This window comes from Perognathus longimembris, chromosome 1 (assembly GCF_023159225.1).
Source record: "Perognathus longimembris pacificus isolate PPM17 chromosome 1, ASM2315922v1, whole genome shotgun sequence".
Classification (NCBI taxonomy): Eukaryota; Metazoa; Chordata; class Mammalia; order Rodentia; family Heteromyidae; genus Perognathus; species Perognathus longimembris.
Genome location: NC_063161.1, coordinates 133,371,218 through 133,391,510, shown reverse-complemented (window position 1 = coordinate 133,391,510; position 20,293 = coordinate 133,371,218). Strand labels below are relative to the sequence as shown.

General features: G+C 53.0%; 1 protein-coding gene across 1 annotated transcript in view; it reads left to right on the top strand.

Annotated features, from left to right (window-relative positions):
* The window catches only part of Coro2a (coronin 2A), a 51,046-nt gene that overhangs the window by 27,670 nt on the left and 3,083 nt on the right, over positions 1-20,293 (top strand). The window contains exons 2-11 of the mRNA XM_048337779.1: positions 558-758; positions 9,448-9,564; positions 11,974-12,123; positions 13,102-13,281; positions 13,885-14,001; positions 15,319-15,423; positions 15,849-15,945; positions 18,056-18,168; positions 18,495-18,585; positions 19,678-19,955. Of these exons, the coding sequence (XP_048193736.1) occupies positions 558-758; positions 9,448-9,564; positions 11,974-12,123; positions 13,102-13,281; positions 13,885-14,001; positions 15,319-15,423; positions 15,849-15,945; positions 18,056-18,168; positions 18,495-18,585; positions 19,678-19,955 (1,449 nt within the window). The remainder of the gene's footprint in view (positions 1-557; positions 759-9,447; positions 9,565-11,973; positions 12,124-13,101; positions 13,282-13,884; positions 14,002-15,318; positions 15,424-15,848; positions 15,946-18,055; positions 18,169-18,494; positions 18,586-19,677; positions 19,956-20,293) is intronic.

Genomic DNA, 20,293 nt, shown 5'->3' with positions numbered 1-20,293 from the left:
CATGCATACTAAGCAAGCACTTTATCACTAAGCCACATTCCTAGACCCATGCTTGCAGCTTGCAGCTGGTTAATTGGACATAAGAGTGTCGTAGATTTTCCTGCCAAGGCTGGCTTTGAACCACAGTCCCCAGATCTCAGCCTCCTGAGTAGGATTACAGGCGTGAGCCACCAGTACCTGGCTCATCTGAGACTTTGGTTGCCCCATTCATCCGGTAAAGGCAGAGCTGGAAGCGGAGGGCAGGCAGTGGCAGCATGGTGGGCTCCTTCAGTGAGGTGGCGAGTTTCCTCTGCCTTGTGTTTACACGTGAGGAGATGAAAAGCCTGACATAGGAGCCCTCCAGCCCATGGGGACAGTCACTGTGGACTGTCTTACCTTCTCTCACAGAGGGAACAGGAAATGCCACAATTACAGCTTGCTCCGGCGGTGGCCTTCCTAGCGGGTCCCGTGTCCGGGCAGGACTGACTGCCGTCCTGACGTGTGTTGCTGCGTCCTGTGGGTCCACATCAGCACACTGAGCCTCAGGCCTCTCGCCCCCCCCCCCTTGTCGCCCCCAGATGTCATGGCACCCCCAGTACCGCAGCTCCAAGTTCCGCCACGTCTTCGGCAAAGCAGCCAGCAAAGAGAACTGCTACGACTCCGTGCCCATCACCCGCAGCGTCCACGACAACCACTTCTGTGCCGTGAACCCCCATTTCATCGCCGTCGTCACTGAGTGTGCTGGCGGCGGGGCCTTCCTTGTCATCCCCCTGCACCAGGTAAGGAGGCCGGTGACATGCCCAAGCCAGTGGGGGGCTCGGACCCACGCCCACCGCGGCCCTCCAGCCCCCCCCACCCCCGCCAGGGGTGCCCGTGCGTCCTGTGTGAGCTCCCGTCAGCCTTTTGGCCTCTTGACACCTTAGTTCCCTTCTTGAGAAAAATGAGACCTCGCTGGGCACCCAGTGGCTCACGCCTGTAATCCTAGCTACTCAGGAGGCTGAGAGCTGAGGATGGTGGTTCAAATCCAGCCTGGGCAGAGAAGTCCAATGAGACTGTTATCGCCAATGAATCACCATGAAGCAGAAGGTGGAGCTGTGGATCAAGTGGTAGAGTGCTAGCTTTGAGCAGAAGAGCTCAGGGATAAGCACCCAGGCCCTGTGTTCAAGCCCCACAACTGACAAAATTAAAAAGAAAGAAAAATAGCAACCCAGAGTCCGGCCCCCAGCTGCTGGCCCCGCCCCCCCATCCCCCTTCCTGCCTGCAAGGCAGATTAATTCTTTCTTGAATAAGATGTCATTTTCCTTGCTTGAATAAGATGTCACTTTCCTTGCTCACATGGAGTTGGGGAGATTTCCAAAAGCCCTCTGAGGCACCCGGGGCGGGGGGGGGGGGGGTGCAGGGGGAAAGAAAAAGAAAAGAAAGAAATCTGAGGCCGGAAGCTGTGCCAGGCGCTAAGGCTTGTCCCTGGGGTTGTGGGGATGGTATGTAGGCCTTATATGTACCATTGCTGGAACCCAAGTGCTTCTGACCCCCAAAGTGACACTCCTTAGTGCGAAGTGCAGCCTCTGTCCAGGCCCACCTGGTAGACGGGCTTCAGGCTTCTGGGGGGCTGGGACCTCCACCCTGCAGCAGAGGCAGGCCAGTAACCCCAGACTAAAGATCAGGAAGCAGGGATTCTCACCCAGACCTCCAGGCATGTCATTCCCTGTGAGCAAGGCAGCTACAGCAACCCCTGAAGGACCTCCACAGTGACAACCGTCACTCCAGAATGGAATCTCCTAGATGGGGCTTGGTAACCACACTGCGCTGGGCATAGAAAGCTAGAACGAGGTCAGTGTTGAGGTCTCGCCCGCCTGTTCTTCTTAAAACATGTCTATATCATTCATGGGCCACGGATGAAATCACTATGGAATTGTGTTTTATATGTTTATTGGTTTTGAATATTGTTATTATCTTTAAGTAGTTGTACAAAGGAGGCAGTTTATGAATACAGTGCAATCTTGAGCAATATCACCCCTTTCAACATTCTCACTCACATATTTTATATTTTGAATTTTACTCTGTGTTGTGTGTGCACACACGGGTGAGTGCACACATGTGACTCCGGCTGGGGCTTGAACACAGGGCCTGGAGCACTCTATCACTAGATCCACAGCTCCACCTCCTGCTTTTTTGGGTGTTCATTGGAGGTAAGAGCCTCACAGACTTTCCTGCTCCGGCTGGATTCAAAATGCAGTTCTCAGATCTCAGCCTCCTGAGTAGCCAGGCTTACAGGCATGAGCCACCAGCGCCTGGACAATATTAACTATTAAAAAAAAAAAAAAAAGAGTAAAAGCTGGGTAGCTTTGTAGAATGTGGTTAGACTGGGGTTGTGTGTTTGGGCAGCGCTATTGCGCACGAGGTGTGCCTCCTTCCCCAATACATCACCGGTCCCAGGCTGGGACTCAGCCCCACCCTGTGCTGTGTTTGGCAAATCGAGCAGACAACGACATTCATAACGGAGAGATATGAAGAGCCACTCTTGAAAGACCCTGGCTTGGATTGTAAGAGAAATCATTTGACGCTGGAGAAGTAGACAGGGCAAGATGGAAAGGCCTTGAATGCCGGAATGAGGCAGGAGAACTGTGCTCTGGGGATAAAGTGTGTGAGCTGGAGCGGGGCTGGGTACATACAGAATGAGACTTCCCAGGGGATGAGCAGGTCAGAGCTGGAGGGATGGGACCCTGAGCCTTCTTCTTTGTGGCTCCTCGTTAAAGATTCTGCCCACCAAACAAATAGCATCCCTAAAGGAGTAATTAATTGGTTTAATTAATTGGTTTTCCTGAGTTTTATTTTTAATACTCAGACTCAGAACTGTCACGGTTTTTCCTCACTAACTGCTCATGCATGTGTAAATAGGTATTAACAACCAATACCCAGAAAATATATTGGTTTGATGCGGGTGGAGAGAGGGGGCCCTCATTTGGGCAAGAGGATCTGGAAAGCCCTCCTGCAGAGGTGACCTTTAAGCACAGAGCCCCCTTGAAATTCTACAGGAGTGTGCAGTCAGAATCCATAGTGAGTGCAAAGGCCCTGGGGCAGGAATGGACCCAGGGTATTTGTGTATTGCTGCTTGAGAAAAAGAGTGGAAATGAGGTCCGATGAGGAGCGAGGCTCCGGTGTAAAAGTGACTTAGGCCGCGGTGAGTCTGGGCTCTGGGGTCCAGCAGGAAGCCACTGACAGAGGGAACTGGAGGGTGTCCTTTACCACCTGATCCTAGGTAAAAATGATGGTCTAGTGGGTTGTTTTGAAGTCTCATAAATAATCCAAGGAAACATCTCTGGCTCTGACAAATTGAGGCACAACGGGAGCTGCCAGGCTCTGGGGTCAGCATCCTACACTTGGATGCCACCCAGATTCTCCGTTCAGTGTGGCAGGAAGCCCGATTCCCAGCAGCCCCTGGGGCAGCTGTGGGGAGTCACAGAGATGCTGAGGACTCTTCTGCCCCGAGGTCTAGCCCATGCCACAGCTACCATAATGAATCCCTCAGGATACGGTGACTTTCCTCATGCCCAGAGACCTCAACAAGCCCCTCCACAGCCATAGCTGCCTTGCTCCACCCCTTCCTTCCCCTCTCCCTCAACAGCCATTCTACACTTTGGCCATTTTAAGAATGTGGTGTCAAAATGGTGGCTCAGCTCAGGTGGTCAGTCACGTTGCTTTGAGCTTAAGTGTGTGTGTGTGTGTGTGTGTGTGTGTGTGTGTGTGTGTGTGTGTGTGTTGCTAGAACACAACCCAGAGCTCAGACCCCATGCAAGGCTAGTACTTTACCACTGAGCCACGTTCCTCAGCTTGACTTTTTCCACTCTGCAGTTCCCTAGAAATCCCTCCAGGCTATTAACGAATGTGCCTGTCATGGGTTTCTTTTCTTTGCTGAGTAGTATTCCACAGTATGTTCGTGTTGATTTGATACCTTCACCCGTGAGAAGCTATTTGGTTAGAGGCAGGAGGGTCATAGGCTCCAGGACAGCTGTTCCTATACGGCGAGACCAGCTCAGAAATACAACAGAACAAGCCATCTGGTTGTTTCCATTCTGGAGCCGTTAGGAGTAAAGCTGCCGTAAGCGGCAGGTGTTTTGGGAGAGCACCGGCAGCCAGCGTGTCAGGAGAAGCAGAATTGCTCTGTGTTTCGCTTCATAGAAAACTGTCAGAGTGTTTTCACAAATAATCTTGCAGTCTCTGGAATCTGATTTCAACGGAACGTCCTGTGCTGGGTTCTGTTTTATGTTGTTTTTGAGGCAGGGTCTTGCTCTGTGATCCAGGCCAGCCGTCCTGCTGTAGCTCCAGTTACCACGCCCAGCCTCAGCTGGGATTTTATTTGCCAGGCCTGGTTTTTCAAAGGACAACTCTGTTGCGGGGTTGTAAATCCCATCTTTAGTAGCGGATTTTTTTTTTTTTTTTTGGCCAGTCCTGGGGCTTGGACTCAGGACCTGAGCACTGTCCCTGGCTTCTTGCTCAAGGCTAGCACTCTGCCACTTGAGCCACAGCGCCCCTTCTGGCCATTTTCTGTATATGTGGTGCTGGGGATTTGAACCCAGGGCCTCATGTATACGAGGCAAGCACTCTTGCCACTAGGCCATATCCCCAGCCCCAGTAGTGGATTTCTTATAATGGGGAAAAACATCTCAAACACAGAAGTCAATAAAAAAACAACACAATGCTCTCTTCTCTGCCAGATTCTAGAATTATCACAAGTTTTCCCTGTGGTGGCTTCCTCCATCCATTTTTCCACTGGAAGCAAATCCTGTACATTTTCGTTGCTTTACACACACACACACACACACACACACACACACACACACACACACACCTCAGTAGGCTGCACACCCTGGGTTTGGTTGAAATGTTTCTTAGTGTGAGTGCCAGCACTGGGGCTTGAACTCGGGGACTCCAGCTCTCCTTAGGCCTTTTCACTCACAGCTGTTCATGGACTACTGGAGCCATCCCACCACTTCCAGCTTTTTGATGGTGAACCGCAGATAAGAGTCTTGTGGATTTGTCTGCCCGGGCTGGCGTCAAACGTCAGTCCTCACATCTCAGCCTCTTGTGTTGCTGGGATTACAGGCATGAGCTGTTGAAGTGTTCTTAAGTAGCCATGTGTACGTTCCAGAGCAGACACGTGAGGCTGAGAAGGGGAAGAAGCATCCCTAGAGGTTCCCACCCCTTCATGCAGGTGCTGACAGGCCCAGTGCTTGCTGCGCATGCGGGCCCCTTACCCACCTGACCTCTTTGGTCCTTACCACAACCTGCCAGCTCCCTGCACAGCCAGGCACCAACCCTGACGAGCTCTGCTCTCCATCGGGGTGTGGGCTGGGGCCTGCTCTCACTTCACCTCCTGCTGCTCCTGGGGTTTGGCTCTATTTATTTATTTTGGCTCCTCCTTGGCTACCAGGGACCATAGTCTGTGCTGGGCTGTGAAAAGTGCCCGGAAACTGGTGATGTGCCAAAAGAGGAGGAGACACAGTTGTCTGATTTTTTTTTAATCTGGTTTTTGTTTGTTAATGTGTTTGCTTGCCCCACTACTGGGGCTTGAACTGAGGGCCTGGGCATTGGACCATGAGCGCTTTTCCACTCAAGGATGGCATTCCACCACTTGAGCCACAGCTCCACCTCCAGCTTTTTGCTAGTTAAATGGAGATAGGAGTCTCACTGGCTCACCTACCCAGCTTCGAACCACAGTCCTCAGATCTCCTCTCCTTAGTAGCTAGGATGACAGGTGGCTGCCACGAGTGCTGGGCAGGTGGGCTCGTTCTGCCCTGCTGCAAGAGGAACATGGCAGTGGAGCGGAGGGACCGCGTCACCAGGACGGCGCCTGGCCCTGCCACCGCGTACCTCAGGCCATCGTGACATAGCAGAGCTGCCCCAGGTAGTGTCCAGTGCCCTTGAAGGAGTGTGGCCTCCCATGGGGTCCCAGGGTCCTTCCTTCCAGGGGTGAGCCGCTGGGGGCAAGTCCAAGGTCAAGTTCCCTTTGCACCTTGCCAGGCTGCCCTGGCATCCAAGGCCCGAACTCCCTGGTAAAGGCCCCTCGCCGAGGTACAGGGAGAGACCCGCCCTGAGCCCCAGGACTATGGCTTGGGTTCCTGATCACCGCCCCCCCCCCCCCCGCCCGGCCTATGCTAGAGCAGCCCCACCCTGAGGTGTTGGACTTTGCTGTGAGGTGTGGAGGAAGGAAGACCCAGGAAAGGCAGAGCCCCAGGAGGGGCCCTGGGTTACTGCTGGGCAGAGCAGACTATCCCCTCTGCCCAGGGAGCCCCGTGCAGACTTGGATAACTGTGCCTGTCCAGGAGGCACAGCCCAGCCTTGTCCTTGCGAGGGACAAGCTTAACTGCTGTCTCCTCATAAATCTAAGGCCTATTTCTAGGCTAATGGGCAGAAAGGTATAAATGGCCTTTCTTCCTGGTTGTAAATGCCCTGCCCTCACCTGCTATTGGCAGCTCATCTGATAAGAGGAGGCCTGGGTCCCAAGCCAAGGAAGAAGAAGAGTTGACCAGGGCTGAGCTGCTAAGCTGCCACTCTGGAGGCTCAGTGCAGGCCCCTGAGGAGCTGCCCTGAGCCGGCCTGAGCCAGGGCTCCAGCTGGCAGGAGGCAAGGGGGACGTGTGCTATGAGGAGACCCCATCCTTTTGTCATCCCAAGGCCAGCCTGACGGCTTTTCCTGAGAAACCCACAGGGCAGAAATTAAGGCCTGGCCCTGAGCCAGAAAGCAGACCTCTATGCCCTTTGACCCAGGAATAGTCCAAGAAAAGAGAAAGGCTATATACAGGAAGTGAATCAAGACTGACTCAGAAAAGGCTGTTCTCAGCACTGAAAGCACCCACAGGCTCACACCAGGGGTGGAGGAGCCTCTGTCTCTTTCCCAGTGACCCAGAGTGAGGCCTTCCTTCAAAATGGCCTTCTTCAAGATCATGAGTGCTGTCATCCATTCATAATGCCTGCCATGGATACCAAGTAAGCATCTGGGCTGTTAGTTCACTATTCCTAGTCTTTTGGCTAATCCTAGAAAGACCCATCTTTTCAGAAAGTCTTGTCTTTTTGTTCTTAAATACTTCTATTTGGCTGGGCACCGGTGGCTCACACCTGTAATCCTAGCTACTCAGAAGGCTGAGATCTGAGGATCTTTGTTCAAAGCCAGCCTGGGCAGAAAAGTCCGTGAGACTATCATCTCCAATTAACCACCAGAAAATCGGAAGTGATGCTGTGGCTCCTAGCCTTGGAAAGACATTCTCAGGGACAGTGCCCAAGCCCAGGAGCCACATACAAACACAAAAGACAAAACTGTTATAAAACAACAACAAAAAACAAACAAACAAACAAACATGCAGGGCTAGGAATCTGTCCTCGTGGTAGAACGCTTGCCTCGCATACATGAAGACCTGGGTTTGATTCCTCAGCACCACATAAACAGAAAAACCTGGAAGTGGCGCTGTGGTTCAAGAGGTAGAGTACTAGCCTTAAGCAAAAAGAAGCCAGGGACAGTGCTCAGGCCCTGAGTCCCAAGCTCCAGCACTGGCAAAAAAAAAAAAAAAAAAAATCCATGTATCCCATCAGGTAGGTTAACACCTACCTACTAAATGTTAACATTCCCTCCCAGTTTCCCTCCACCTTGGCATAACATCACACACATATGCACACACATATGGAAACATGGCTACTATAACAGCCTGCCTGTTACACTTTCCAGGAGAATGCTTACCTGGTATGTGTGAGACCCAGTGTTTGATCCCCAGCACCACAAAATAAAGCAAAACTCTTTTTTTGTGTGCTGTCTTAGGGCTTGAACTCAGGACCCAGGTGCTATATCTGAGCTTTTTTTTCACTCAAAGCTAATGTTCTACCACTTGAGTCACATCTTCTGACTTTTTGGTCATTTCATTGGAAATAAGAGTCTCACAGACTTTCCTACCCAGGCTGTGAATAGCAATCCTCAGATCTCAGCCTCTTGAGTATCTAGGATTACAGGCATGAGCCACCAGCACCTGGCCAAGAAAAAAAAAAAGCACTTTTAAGTCAAGGATTACCTTGCAGGCCATCCTGGAACAAGTCAGGCTCATCCTGGTGCCTTGTGGCCCGGCCCCAATGCATAGCTCAGGCACCACGTTGCCGGCAGGGGTCCTGAGTCTGATCCAGGTTCTTCTGGGCTGTGCGCTGTGATGTAGAAAGGAATGGGTATGAGCAGGGAAGGGAAGGGAGGAGGCCCCCATTTTTAACTGAGATACATTGTAACACTCACCCTTGCACTGGGGCTCTGTATATTCATGAGGCTCCCGTCACTCTCGTCAGTCACTCTCCGGTTGCAATCATTTCATCATTCCACAAAGGAGCCTCCCGGGTGGGTCATCAGCCCTCCTCCCCAGCCCCAGGTTATCCTAATCTGCCTCTGTCTCCATGAATTTGCCTCTTCTTGACGTTTCATAGCTATTAGCCAGGGCTCTGCATAAGCAGAGACTAGAAATGCTCATTTGATCAAGCAATGAAACCACATCTATATACCATCCATGTAGGCTCTCGGTGCGTCTCTGTGTGCTGCTCTGGCTATATTGCCCAAGTTGGCTGCCATCTCTAGACTCATTTCTTGGTTTCCATTGTAAGTGGAACTACACGTGTGTGCCACTTTAGTTAGCTAATTTGTAGCTTATTTGTTTCAAGACACAGTATGACACTATGTAACCCGAGTTGGCCTCCAACTCCTGACCCTCTTGCCTCAGCCTCCCAAGTGCTGAAATTACAGGCATGCATCACCGTGCCTGATAATAGGACTTTTCTGATCTGTTTCTTTTGCTTAGCATAATGTTTTCAAGGTTCATCCATATTGTAATTTGTTATCAGTGCTCCGGTTCCTTCTGGCTGAATAATATTCTATTGCATGGGTACATTTGATATATTCCACTTATCCTGTGATGGACACTCGAGGTATTTCCACCTCTGGCTGTGATGAATAATGCCGCGGTGGGCACAGTTGATGCCTTCCATGTGGATCTGTGCTGTCATCATTCCCGGGGTACTGGGTCACCCACCTGTGGTGACCCTGGTTAACTTGGAAGGTGCTCCAGGCTGTCCTTCTAGAAGGCTGTCACCCTGCACCATGCCCCCTGGCGGGGTATGAGGGTCGCCCCTTTCCCGAACACCCAGCCTGTGCGCTGCACACAGCCACAGCTTTCCCACACCTCAGCCTCCCCAGCCCTCAGGCCAACCCGCCAAGTGCCCGATAGTTCCTCCATTTAACCAAAGGGGGACCCCAGGGCTCAAAGGGGTGAGGCACCCCTCCCCCCAGGCACACAGGGGGCCTGAGGAGGCTGCCTTTGCGCCCACTTCTTCCCCTTACGTGACTACTGACCTGACGAGTGACCTTAGCCTGCTAACTCTTCTCCACCCCTGCACCCCGTGCTCTAATCCTGCGCCCCGCGCTCTGACCCTGGGCACTGTCTTGCAGACGGGAAAGTTGGACCCTCACTACCCCAAGGTCTGCGGGCACAGAGGGAATGTCCTAGACATCAAGTGGAACCCTTTCAATGACTTCCAGATTGCCTCCTGTTCTGAAGATGCCACGGTGAGTGTCACTGGAATGGGCTCGTGCATCCCCCAGCCTGAGGAGGATGGGTGAGGTAGTGGGGGGGGGGGCAGGCAGGGCAGGTCTGGGAGGGGGCTGCTGCCCACCGGGCCATTGGGCTCCTTCATCACCAAGGAGAGGTCGCTGTGTGGGGGGAGGGTGTCACAGATCACAGACACATTCTGGGTGTAGCGGGACTTGGTTAGGGGACACCGCTTCTCTCTTTAGGCCTTGGTTTCCCCCATCTGTAAAATGGGCACATAGCTTCTGCTCATCTGATGAGACCTAGTGAGACTCGTGTTCCAGTGTCAGATCCCACCACAGGGGGGACTGCACTGTCATGAACGTTGACAGTAGGAGACTTGCATGAACCATCCCAGAAAGTCTAACTTTTTTTTTTTTAAGAGTAGGGTTTCAGCCAGGTATAGTGGTTCATACCTGTAATCCCAGCTAGGATAGCACCAAGCCTTGACCATCTCTCTAGCCCTCCTGCTCTATCCCAAGGACAGAGTCCCAGCCCTCACCATGTTCGGTGTCAGTTACTTCTAATCCATTCAGTGCCTGCTTCTAAAATACAGTGGCTGTAGCTTAAAGCAAAGGACACAGATGCAATCAGGATTAAAATAAAGGTAGATGCCATAGCTGCCGTTTTCTGTGATCCCAGCATACCCCTGACTCCTGGCTGAATAATATTCTATTGTATGCTAATGCCCGTGGAGGCTTACCTTCCACTTAGTCTTCCCACATTGTACCAGGCATGATTTTTTTTTTTGCTACAGCAAAAATAGAATGTGTTACAGAAGGCTCACTGTTGAATCAAAGGAAACAGATCAGTTCATCAGGAAAGAAAGGCAGAAGAGCCTGAGAAGACCAAGTATAGTGGTACATGCCTGTAATCTGAGCATTAGGGAGACTAAAATAGGATCATGAATCTGAAGCCAGTCTAGCCTACATAGTGAGACCTTGTCTTAAAAATGACACAGAGGCCGGGCACTGGTGGTTCATGCCTATAATCCTAGCTACTCAGGAGGCTGAAAACTGAAGATCAGAGTTCAAAGCCAGCCTGGGCAGGAAAGTCCCTAAGACTCTTATTTCCAATTATTTACCAGAAAACTGGAAGTGGTAGAGCACTAACGTTGAGAAAACGCACTCAGGGATAGCACCCAGGCCTGGAGTTCAAACCCCACAACCAGAAAAGAAAAAAAAAAAAAAGGAGAAGGAAGGGAGGGAGGGAGGGAGGAAGGGAGGGAAGGAGGGAGGAAGGAAAGAGGGAAGGGAGGGAGGGAGGGAGGGAGGGAGGGAGGGAGGGAGGGAGGGAGGGAGGGAGGGAAGTTGGATCTGTGTCACCCACCAATTGCTAAGGAAAGAATAGCACAGTTTCTCTCACAGGGACGTGTCAGGCTCAGCCTTTGACTCCTGAAGGATACCAGATCTCTAGCACTGGCTGCCTCATGTACACTTGCCTTTCAGTCCTGCTTTAAAGGCTCCCCAAATTTCAGACCCCATGGCTGGCTACTGTCCCTTCCCAGATGCCCCAGGGGAGGAGAATGGACAGGAAGAACAGGACTGTGGGCAGCAGCGATCCCTCCCCTGTGGATGCACCCATGTCTCCTCCCTGCCCCCAGGACCTGAGGTCAGTGCTGCCAAAGTGTCAGGATGCGCCCACGTCACCAGCCAGCGCTGACTGGAACCCAGCCACACCCCAGAGAGAATTCACTTCCTAGCTGAAAAGCCAAGGTGACCCAAAAGTAAAAATCGCCCAACTGGAGGCAATCTTGTCTCCAAGGGAAACACGACAGTGGCATCAGGGCCTGTGAGAACCTCGCAGGACCATAAGGAGCATCAAAATGGCACCATCCCAGGCTCTAACTCCTTCTGTTGCCTCCCTACCCCCAGCACCACGCCTCTGTCTCCCTCCACCACCGGTGGTCATGACAGCCCCTTCCATCTTCAGATCATTCCACTCTAGAAGGAAGTCCCAGCCTGGACTCCTGGACTCCCGGAATTCAGTTCCCTCCCTTTTCAGGCCACTGTTCCTCCAAATGGACAAAGTTATCCCTGCCCTGTCCTGCTCCAGAGCCTGCACTGGCTCCCTCAATGACATGAACACAAACCCTTCATCCTGGCATTTGGAATGCGTGCCATCTGGGAGACAGGCTTCCAGCCCACACACCTGCCCCTCCACCTAGGCCACCATGGTGGCAAAGATCCCTGGGGAAGACTTGGAAGCAAAGCCTGTTTCCTGACCAGGGTCACACTGTCACTCTGAAAACCCCCACTGCCCCTCAGCTGAGGGTGGAGGCCATGGAGCATGCTGCCCCCATCCTTCCGGAAGGAACTGCTGGATCTAGGGCCTAGGCTGGCCAAGGTCCCAGGCTTACCTTCCCCGGTCCATGTCTCCCTTCACAGATTAAGATCTGGGACATCCCCAAGCAGCTGCTGACCAGGAACCTCACAACCTACAGCAAGGAGCTGGTGGGCCACGCGCGCAGAGTGGGCCTAGTGGAGTGGCACCCTACCGCTGCCAACATCCTCTTCAGTGCCGGCTATGACTACAAGGTGAGTCTAGGATGCCCATGACGTGACCCATCACCACAATCCAGGTGCTGAATGCAACCGAGCACTCACAGTGGTAGAGACTGGAGATCCAGATTCAGCTGCCATCAGAGGCAGTAGGGAGACCCCTCCACGCCTCTCCTAACATTCATTTGGTCCCCTGTTCCTCCATATCCTCTCTTCTTTATGAGAAAGCTGCTGTTGGATTTAGAGCCCACCCTGGTTCATCATGACCACATTTCAACTACATCTGATATAACTACATCTGCAAAGACCCTATTTCCAAACAAGATTTCACATGGAGGTCTAAGTGGGCACATCAACCCTTTATACTCTGTCTGCCAGGGACAGGCTGAGCCCTCCAAGACTCTTCTCCTGCCCCGACTGCCCAGCAAGCAGTCGGCGAGCCCTGGAGAGTGGGACACTTCACAGCACAGGAGGCCTGGGTGCTGTCCATCCCTGCCTCTGACTCATCACCTGGGCATGCAGCCCAGAGTCCTTTGGCCTCCCTGGGTCTGTTTCCCAGTGGGTAGGTAAATCACGCCAGTCAGACCCCAGCATTAGTCTCTCAGTTCTTCTAACTCCATGGGGGTTTGCAGATGCACCTCAGGGGTGTCTGTGGTAGATGAGATGGGGTGGGAGCTGTCCCAGAGGGCTCTGGCTTTCCTCCACTTGCTGTTTTTTAATGGGGGTTGTGTCTACATGGCCACTGTGGGTATCCCATCCCCACCTCCAGGGGGTGCTAGTCACACAAAGATCTGTGGCTGTGGGTTGCCTTGGAGATGTGCAGTGCACACACAGCCTGTGCACCTAGCCATGGCAGCCCTGGTTATCCAAGTAGAATGGAAAATGCTTCTAATAACAATTAGAAAACCCCTGGATCACTTGGTCCCCTGGGGTCCTCCCAGCTGGCCTGATCTGCCAGCGTTGTACCTGGGTGGGTCAGGCCATGGTGATCAGAGCTGGCACTCTGCCATTCAGGTGATGATCTGGAACCTGGACACAAAGGAATCTGTCGTCATGAGCCCCGTGAAGACAATCGCCTGTCACCAAGACGTCATCCTCTCAATGTCCTTCAACACCAACGGCAGCCTGCTGGCCACCGCCTGTAAAGACCGCAAGATTCGCATTCTCGACCCCCGGTTAGGGACTGTCCTGCAGGTCAGTGCGGGCTCGGGAGGCGCTGAGGGACAGTGTGCGGAGGCTGCTGTGGCCGGCGGGGCTAGGCAGCCTCCCGGGGAGGAAAGTAGGCCGTGCCCACTTTTCAGATAAGGAAACTGAGACCAGAGAGGAAGTGACCGACCCACGTGGAGAGCTGGGATTTGAACCTGGTTTGTCTCCGAAGCTGGTCGGGATGCCTCGGCTCTGTGCTAGGTCACTGTTCTGGGTCAGGAGACTGAGGCCCCTCTGGTTCACCTTCAGCAAGCACTCTGCTCCCTGAGCCCTTTCAGTCCTTCCTCACTGAGGATCACATTGAACATGCCGGGTGCAGTGCCCATCCAGCCCTGCACCTTGCTGGGCATAGCGCTAGGCAAAGTATGTTTGGCAAGTAGGCTTTTAGCAAGTATGAACCACAACAGAGGTTGCCTATCCCAGCTCAAAAACACCACCTTCCAACCAAGAGTGGAAATGGCTTCCTGGAGGTGGTGACTCCCTGAGGGGTGGTCTTCAGAGGCCTGGGTGCAAGAAGGAGGCCAGAAACCCCAGCTGCAGCCACGAGCCTCGCACAGTACCTCCCCTGCACTGACACACATGTCCCTCCAGGAAGCCAGCTACAAGGGGCACCGTGCCAACAAGGTGCTGTTTCTGGGGAGCATGAAGAAGCTGCTGTCCACGGGCACATCCCGCTGGAACAACCGGCAGATGGCCCTGTGGAACCAGGTGAGTCTCCACGCCACCCCCCTGCCCTCCCCATCACCCTTAGCCTCATCGATTTGATGTGCAGAGGCTAAGGGCAGGAGAGGTCAGCAGCCCATTGGCTTTACATCTTGTCGTTTAGGAGGGAGATGGGTCAGGCCCCAGGAAAAGGCCCCTGAGGGGAGAAGGGTGCAGCTGGAGCCCGGCCCAAGTGCAGAGCTAATGAGCTAATGGATGGGCAGCTGAAGCCAAGGGGGAAAGGTTGCCTGGCAGTGCTGTTTGGAAGGAGCACAGACTAGACAGATCCTTCCCCTCTCTGAGTCTCCTTCATCCATCCAAATAAAGGAGAAAATAATGGGCTGAGGATATGGCCTAGTGGCAAGTGTGCTTGCCTTGTACACACGAGGAAGGGAAGGGAGGAGATGTGTGAGATCAGGTAGGTCAATGACTTGCGCTCAGGCGCTGGTGGCTCGCACCTGCAATCCTAGCTTACCCAGGAGGCTGAGATCTGAGGATTACAGTTCAAAGTGTCAGCCTACAAGAAAAGTCACACAAAAAAAGCCAGAAGTGGCACTGTGGCTCAAAGTGGTAGAGCACTAGCCTTGAGCAGCCAGGGACAGCACGAAGGCCCTAAATTCAAGCTCCACAGCCAATAACAAAAAGCCAATGACTTGATAAACCAACTGTGACCTCAGCTACTCAGGAGGCAGGAGGTAGTAGAGCACCTTCCTACAAAGCACCAGGATCTCTGGGTTCAATCTCTAGATACACACACACACACACACACACACACACACACACACGCACGCATGCACGCACACACACTGTGTTAAGAGCAAAATTCCGATGTAATAGGTGGATGTGGCATTTTAGTACTTTTAAATGTCATCTCCACAGACTACACGCTGAGAGCCAGGAGCCACTAATAATACATATACAACAATATCAGGTGTTTTGTCTTACACACACACACAAACATTCGTGCGCATACACACATGTCCTTTCAGCAAGTGTAGTGAGGTGTGCACATTTATGCACATGCACATATAGGATCGAGTTTTGTGTATATGTGTAAAAACACATGAACACTTGTACATGCATATAGTCACATCCTTTTGGTAAGGGTGGTGAGATACACACATGTACACCGGTACCATATGCGCACATAAGGTCATGTTTTTGTCTTGTACCTGAATGTGGCCACACATGAACACTCATGCACATATAGACACATCCTTTCGGCAAGGGTGATGAGATTCGCACACAGGTGTACATGTGTGCACACTGCATAGGGAAACGAGTCTCTGCCTCACAAGCCTTCCTGGCTCCCTCCCCTTGCAGGAAGACCTGTCAGTGCCTCTCACCGAGGAGGACTTGGACGGCTCCTCAGGTGTGCTGTTCCCCTTCTACGACCCGGACACCAACATGCTCTACGTGGTGGGGAAGGTCAGTCCAGCCAGATGGGAGGCAGAAAAGATCCAAGCTCAGTTCCACTGCTGTCTCCCCAGCAGCCTGGGGCTCTGGGTGCAGAGAGAGGATGAGGAGAGCACGTTACCTCAAGTTGTCCCAAAAGGAACCAGGACCCTCTGGCCTCAGATGCCCACACAACCAGAAATGCCCCCGGGGCTAAGGTGTACTGGGTTGTCTCTGAAGACAGCCTCTCTTGAGACTTGGGCCTGTTCTCAGGGTGTGTGGATCCTGGGTGGGTGGGTGGGGGTGAACCTCTCTTCCTTCATTGGCGATCAGGTGCCAGGGTGCTGTGTCCCCCGGGGTTCACTCCAGGCCTGGTTTCTGCCGCCTGGCCTGCTGTGTGGGCAGGGCAGTGCTGATGGCCAGCTCTGAACCTCCACCCCACCCCCACCCCGCCTCAGGGCGACGGCAACATCCGCTACTACGAGGTGAGCGCCGACAAGCCGCACCTCAACTACCTGACCGAATACCGCTCCTACAACCCGCAGAAGGGGATCGGTGAGTCAAGGCTGGCCCGGTAGCCCCGGGAGGGGAGGCAGGAAGGTACAGCAGGGGCTGATCTGTGGACCTTATTGCTCAGTTCTGGTGCCCATTACACAGCGCTGCAAACCAAAGGACTGAACCAAAGGAGATGTGTTTGGGCTCATGGTTCTGGAGGTCCAAGGTGGCTCGGCCCAGCCTTGGTGACATCCCTGATGTGTGGATCCCCTCCCAGACCCCCACCCTACACACCACAAATGACATTTCCATCCTCTTTCAGACTTCCCAGTGGGAATTTATTGCCACATATGAGACCTGGTGTGGGGGGTGGGGGGGTGGGGAGCTCATACCACAGTAGGGCTGTCTCTAAGGTGTAGAGCAGCACAAAGGAGCCAGCCAGGGAGGCTTCCCAGAGGAAGCAGTAGTGAAGGATCTGAAAGAGGAAGCAGGAAGCAGAGCACAGCTGGGAGAGAAGGAAGTGGCCTGGGCCAGGGTTAAGCAATTGCAAAGTGTCAATGGCATAAGACACATTGACCTAAAGGAACTTCCAGCAAGCAGTACCCTCCTTCTTTCTAAGTATACTGGGGTTTAGAAAGATCCAACTATATGCTGTTTTTAAGAAATCCACTTGAGATATATAAAGACATAAGTTGATTTAGGGGGAAAAAAAAAAAAGGACTGGAGGGGGCGGGGTTGGGGAAAATGGGAGAAAATATGAGGGAAAGATACTGTTAAAAAAAAATGTACCGGGGGCTGGGGATATGGCCTAGTGGCAAGAGTGCTTGCCTCGTATACATGAGGCCCTGGGTTCAATTCCCCAGCACCACATATACAGAAAATGGCCAGAAGTGGCGCTGTGGCTCAAGTGGCAGAGTGCTAGCCTTGAGCAAAAAGAAGCCAGGGACAGTGCTCAGGCCCTGAGTCCAAGGCCCAGGACTGGCAAAAAAAAAAAAAAAAAAAAAAAATGTACTGGGGCTAGGAGTTTGGTCTAGTGGTAGAGTTCTTGCCTAGCATGCACACGTCCTGTTCAATTCCTCGGTACCACATATACAGAAAAAGCCAGAAGTGGCGCTGTGCCTCAAGTGGTAGTGCTAGCTTTGAGCAAAAAAAAAGAGCTCAAGGACAGTGCCTAGGCCTGCCCCACAACTGACCCCCCCCCCAAAAAAAGAAATGTACTCATTACCTGACTTAGGTAACTGTAACCCCTCTGTACACCACCTTTACAGTAAATTAAAAAAGTAAAGGACTGAAGAAAGACATACCATGCTAACGCTAATGAATAGAAAACTGGAGGCTAGCCACCATACTGCACACCTGTCATCTCAGCTACCTGGGAATTGGAGATCAGGGAGATTGATGTTTAAGGCTAGCCCAGGTGAAAAGTTGGTGAGATCCCCATCTCAACCACTAAGCCAGACGTACTGTTAAATGCCTGTCATCCTAGCTGGGGGAGGAGTCCAGCTCTGGGCAAAACCACAAAACCCTATCTGAAAAATAACTAAAAATTTTAAAGGAGCCAGGCTAGGCCCGAGTGGCTCACACCTAGAATCCTAGCTACTCCAGAGGCTAAAAGTTGAGGATTTGTGCCTGAAGCCAACCTGGGAAGACAAATCCAAAAGAGGCTTATCTCCAAGTAGCCACCAAAAAGCTATAAGTGGACGCGTAGCTCAAGTGGTAGAGTGCCAGCTTGGAGTGGAAAAGATTAAGGGAGAACACCCAGGAAAATTCCAGTGAGTTCCTCAGTGCCAACACAAAAAAAGAGGTCTGAGGCATGGCTCAAGTGGTAGAGCACCCGCCTAATGAATGCAAGGCCCTGAGTTCCAAGCTCAATGCTGTCAAAGTTAAAAGTAGGCAAGCTGGATTAAGCAGCTGTTACAGAGAAGAGGCTTTGAGATGGGGGGAGGGCGGGCTGGAGCAGAGCATGATGGTGCCTATGACAGTGGAGTTGGAATCATTGAAACCCTTGAAGATGGAGAGGAGCGTGACTACTTGGACTCTGTCCAGCGCAGGGCCTCGCCCAGCCTTCACTGAGGATCCAGGGATGCAGCTTGGCTTCTCCTTGAACGCTAGGCCCGTGGAGCCCAGGCTAGCTAGAACTTCTTGACCCTCTTTGGCCATCTGTCCACAGGTGTCATGCCAAAGAGAGGTCTCGACGTGTCCTCCTGCGAGATCTTCCGCTTCTACAAGCTGATCACAACCAAAAGCCTCATTGAGCCCGTCTCCATGATCGTACCCCGGCGGGTAAGGCAGCCCAGGTCCTCTGGAGGAGGCAGGCCTAGGGATGTCCAGGTCCCAGGGCCTCTGGCCCGTGCTGTGGGGGGGGGGGGGGGGAGGCACAGCCACAGGGGGGCTGAGGGCCCCTCATTGGAGGAGAAAGGCCCTGCTGGGGGGGTCAGTGTGACATCACTGGGGCCAGGGGGCGGGGCTTCGCCCACCTTTGCCTTCCTACCACTGAGCTCTGGGCAGATCTGGACCTGGGTGGCCTCAGCTCAGTAGGGGTGGGGGATCCTCCCCATGTGGGCAGCCGCCCCTCGGCCACCCCCTCACTGTACAGAGTTCTCTTGCAGTCGGAATCCTACCAAGAAGACATCTACCCACCCACGGCAGGGGCCCAGCCCTCCCTGTCTGCCCAGGAGTGGCTCAGTGGGATAAACAGAGGTGAGGAAGGAGGAAAACAGAGTGGGGGGTGGGGTGGGGAATGGCTTTCCAGTGGCCCCGAGTAGCTGAGCAGGGTTTTGCCTATACTTTTATTGTCCTGTCTCTCAGAAGATATTCCTGCACAGTCTATCCTCACTGGCCACACAGACACACATAGGGCTAGCATGTCAGGCACTTCACCCAAGGGGCTCAGAAACTCCAGCCCAGCCCGGCTGTAATCCTAACTAGTAGGAAGCTGAGATCCAAAGATTGCAGTTCAAACCCAGCCTGGGCAGGAAAGTTGATGAAACTATTTACCATTTACTAGCAAAAAGCCAGAAGTGGAACTGTGGCTCAAATGGTAGAAGCTATGGCGCGAGTGGTAGAGCCTTAGACTTGAACAAAAGAACTAAGGGACAGCAAGGAAAAGAAAAGAGATAAAAGAGACGGGGGAGGGAGGGAAGAAGGGAGGCAGTCTAGCTCAAGGGATGTTGCTCTGTGGAAGATGTCACATGCAGGCTAAGCAGGTGACTGTGGTTTGACTCCTGTGTGTCCCCCCCATCCACACTCTTTGGCCTGAGACCCCTGAGTGGCAGTCCTCACCTGGGCACTCTGCCCACTGCCTGGCCTGACTGTCCCCTTCTGCCAGCGCAAGTATCAGCCCAGCAGGAAGAGAAGTATGCCCCCACACATCTGGTGCCTACACACCCACATTTCATGCACCCCAGGAGCTGAGGTCCTGACCCTGCCGGCTAGTGGCCATGCCATGTCCCAGTTTTGAGTGGTGTTTATACAGACTGCACCCTCCCCGCCCCCAGGCCTCCACCTCCCCTCTGTGTCTGTGGTGCCTGCCTCCCCTGCTCCCCGGGGTGCTGACAGTGAACTTGGTAGATGGCAGAGGGCATGTTGGGTGGCCCTCTCCCCTCGAGCTCATGGCCTCTGGAGTAGCTCTTGTGCATGAGCCCTGCTATTCCCACATGCCATCCTTTGTGTAGGTAGCTGTGCATAGTGACTGCCCTGTTGTGGGGGCACCTCTGTCACGTTCTGTCGGTGCCCTATGCCCATCTGTTTAGGGCTGCTCTCTGCACTCACAGCCCTTTGTTTTCCTCCCAGATCCAGTCCTGATGTCTCTCAGGCCTGGCTCTCAACTGCTGAGTCCCCAGCCCCTGCCTCCAGAGAGACCCCTCTCTATTTCTGGGGCCTCTGCCTTCACCCCGCCCTTGGGGCCCACAGCGAAGCTGGCTGCAGATGATGGCCAGAAGCCCTGCTCTCTGCCAGAGGGGAAGGTGACAATTTGGACACCAGAACACCAGCTGGAAGAGAAGAAGTCGACTTGGCTCACAAATGGCTACGATGTTTTCGAATGTCCTCCACCAAAGACGGAGAATGAGGTATGGGGAAGAGCAGGCATTGGGGGGAGGGGGGCATTGGGAGAGGAGATTGGCTCAGCCCTCAAAGCAAGGGCCTAGAAGGAGGCGGAGGAATATGGGCATGAGAGATGCAGCCGGCTGCATGGCCTGGCCTGATCCTTTGTCTCACCTGAGTAATTCAGTCAATAAGCAGGCTGTGAGCACCAGCCCTATACCAGCATGAACGTGGAAATGCGTGTTGCTGGTGAAGAAGCATCTGGAAAATTCCCATTTAACCTGAAGGGCATTACAACTCCTTCCGTTGCCAACCTTCTGGAATTTTCTAAGCTTTTGGGATTGTGGCTCAAATTGTAGAGTAC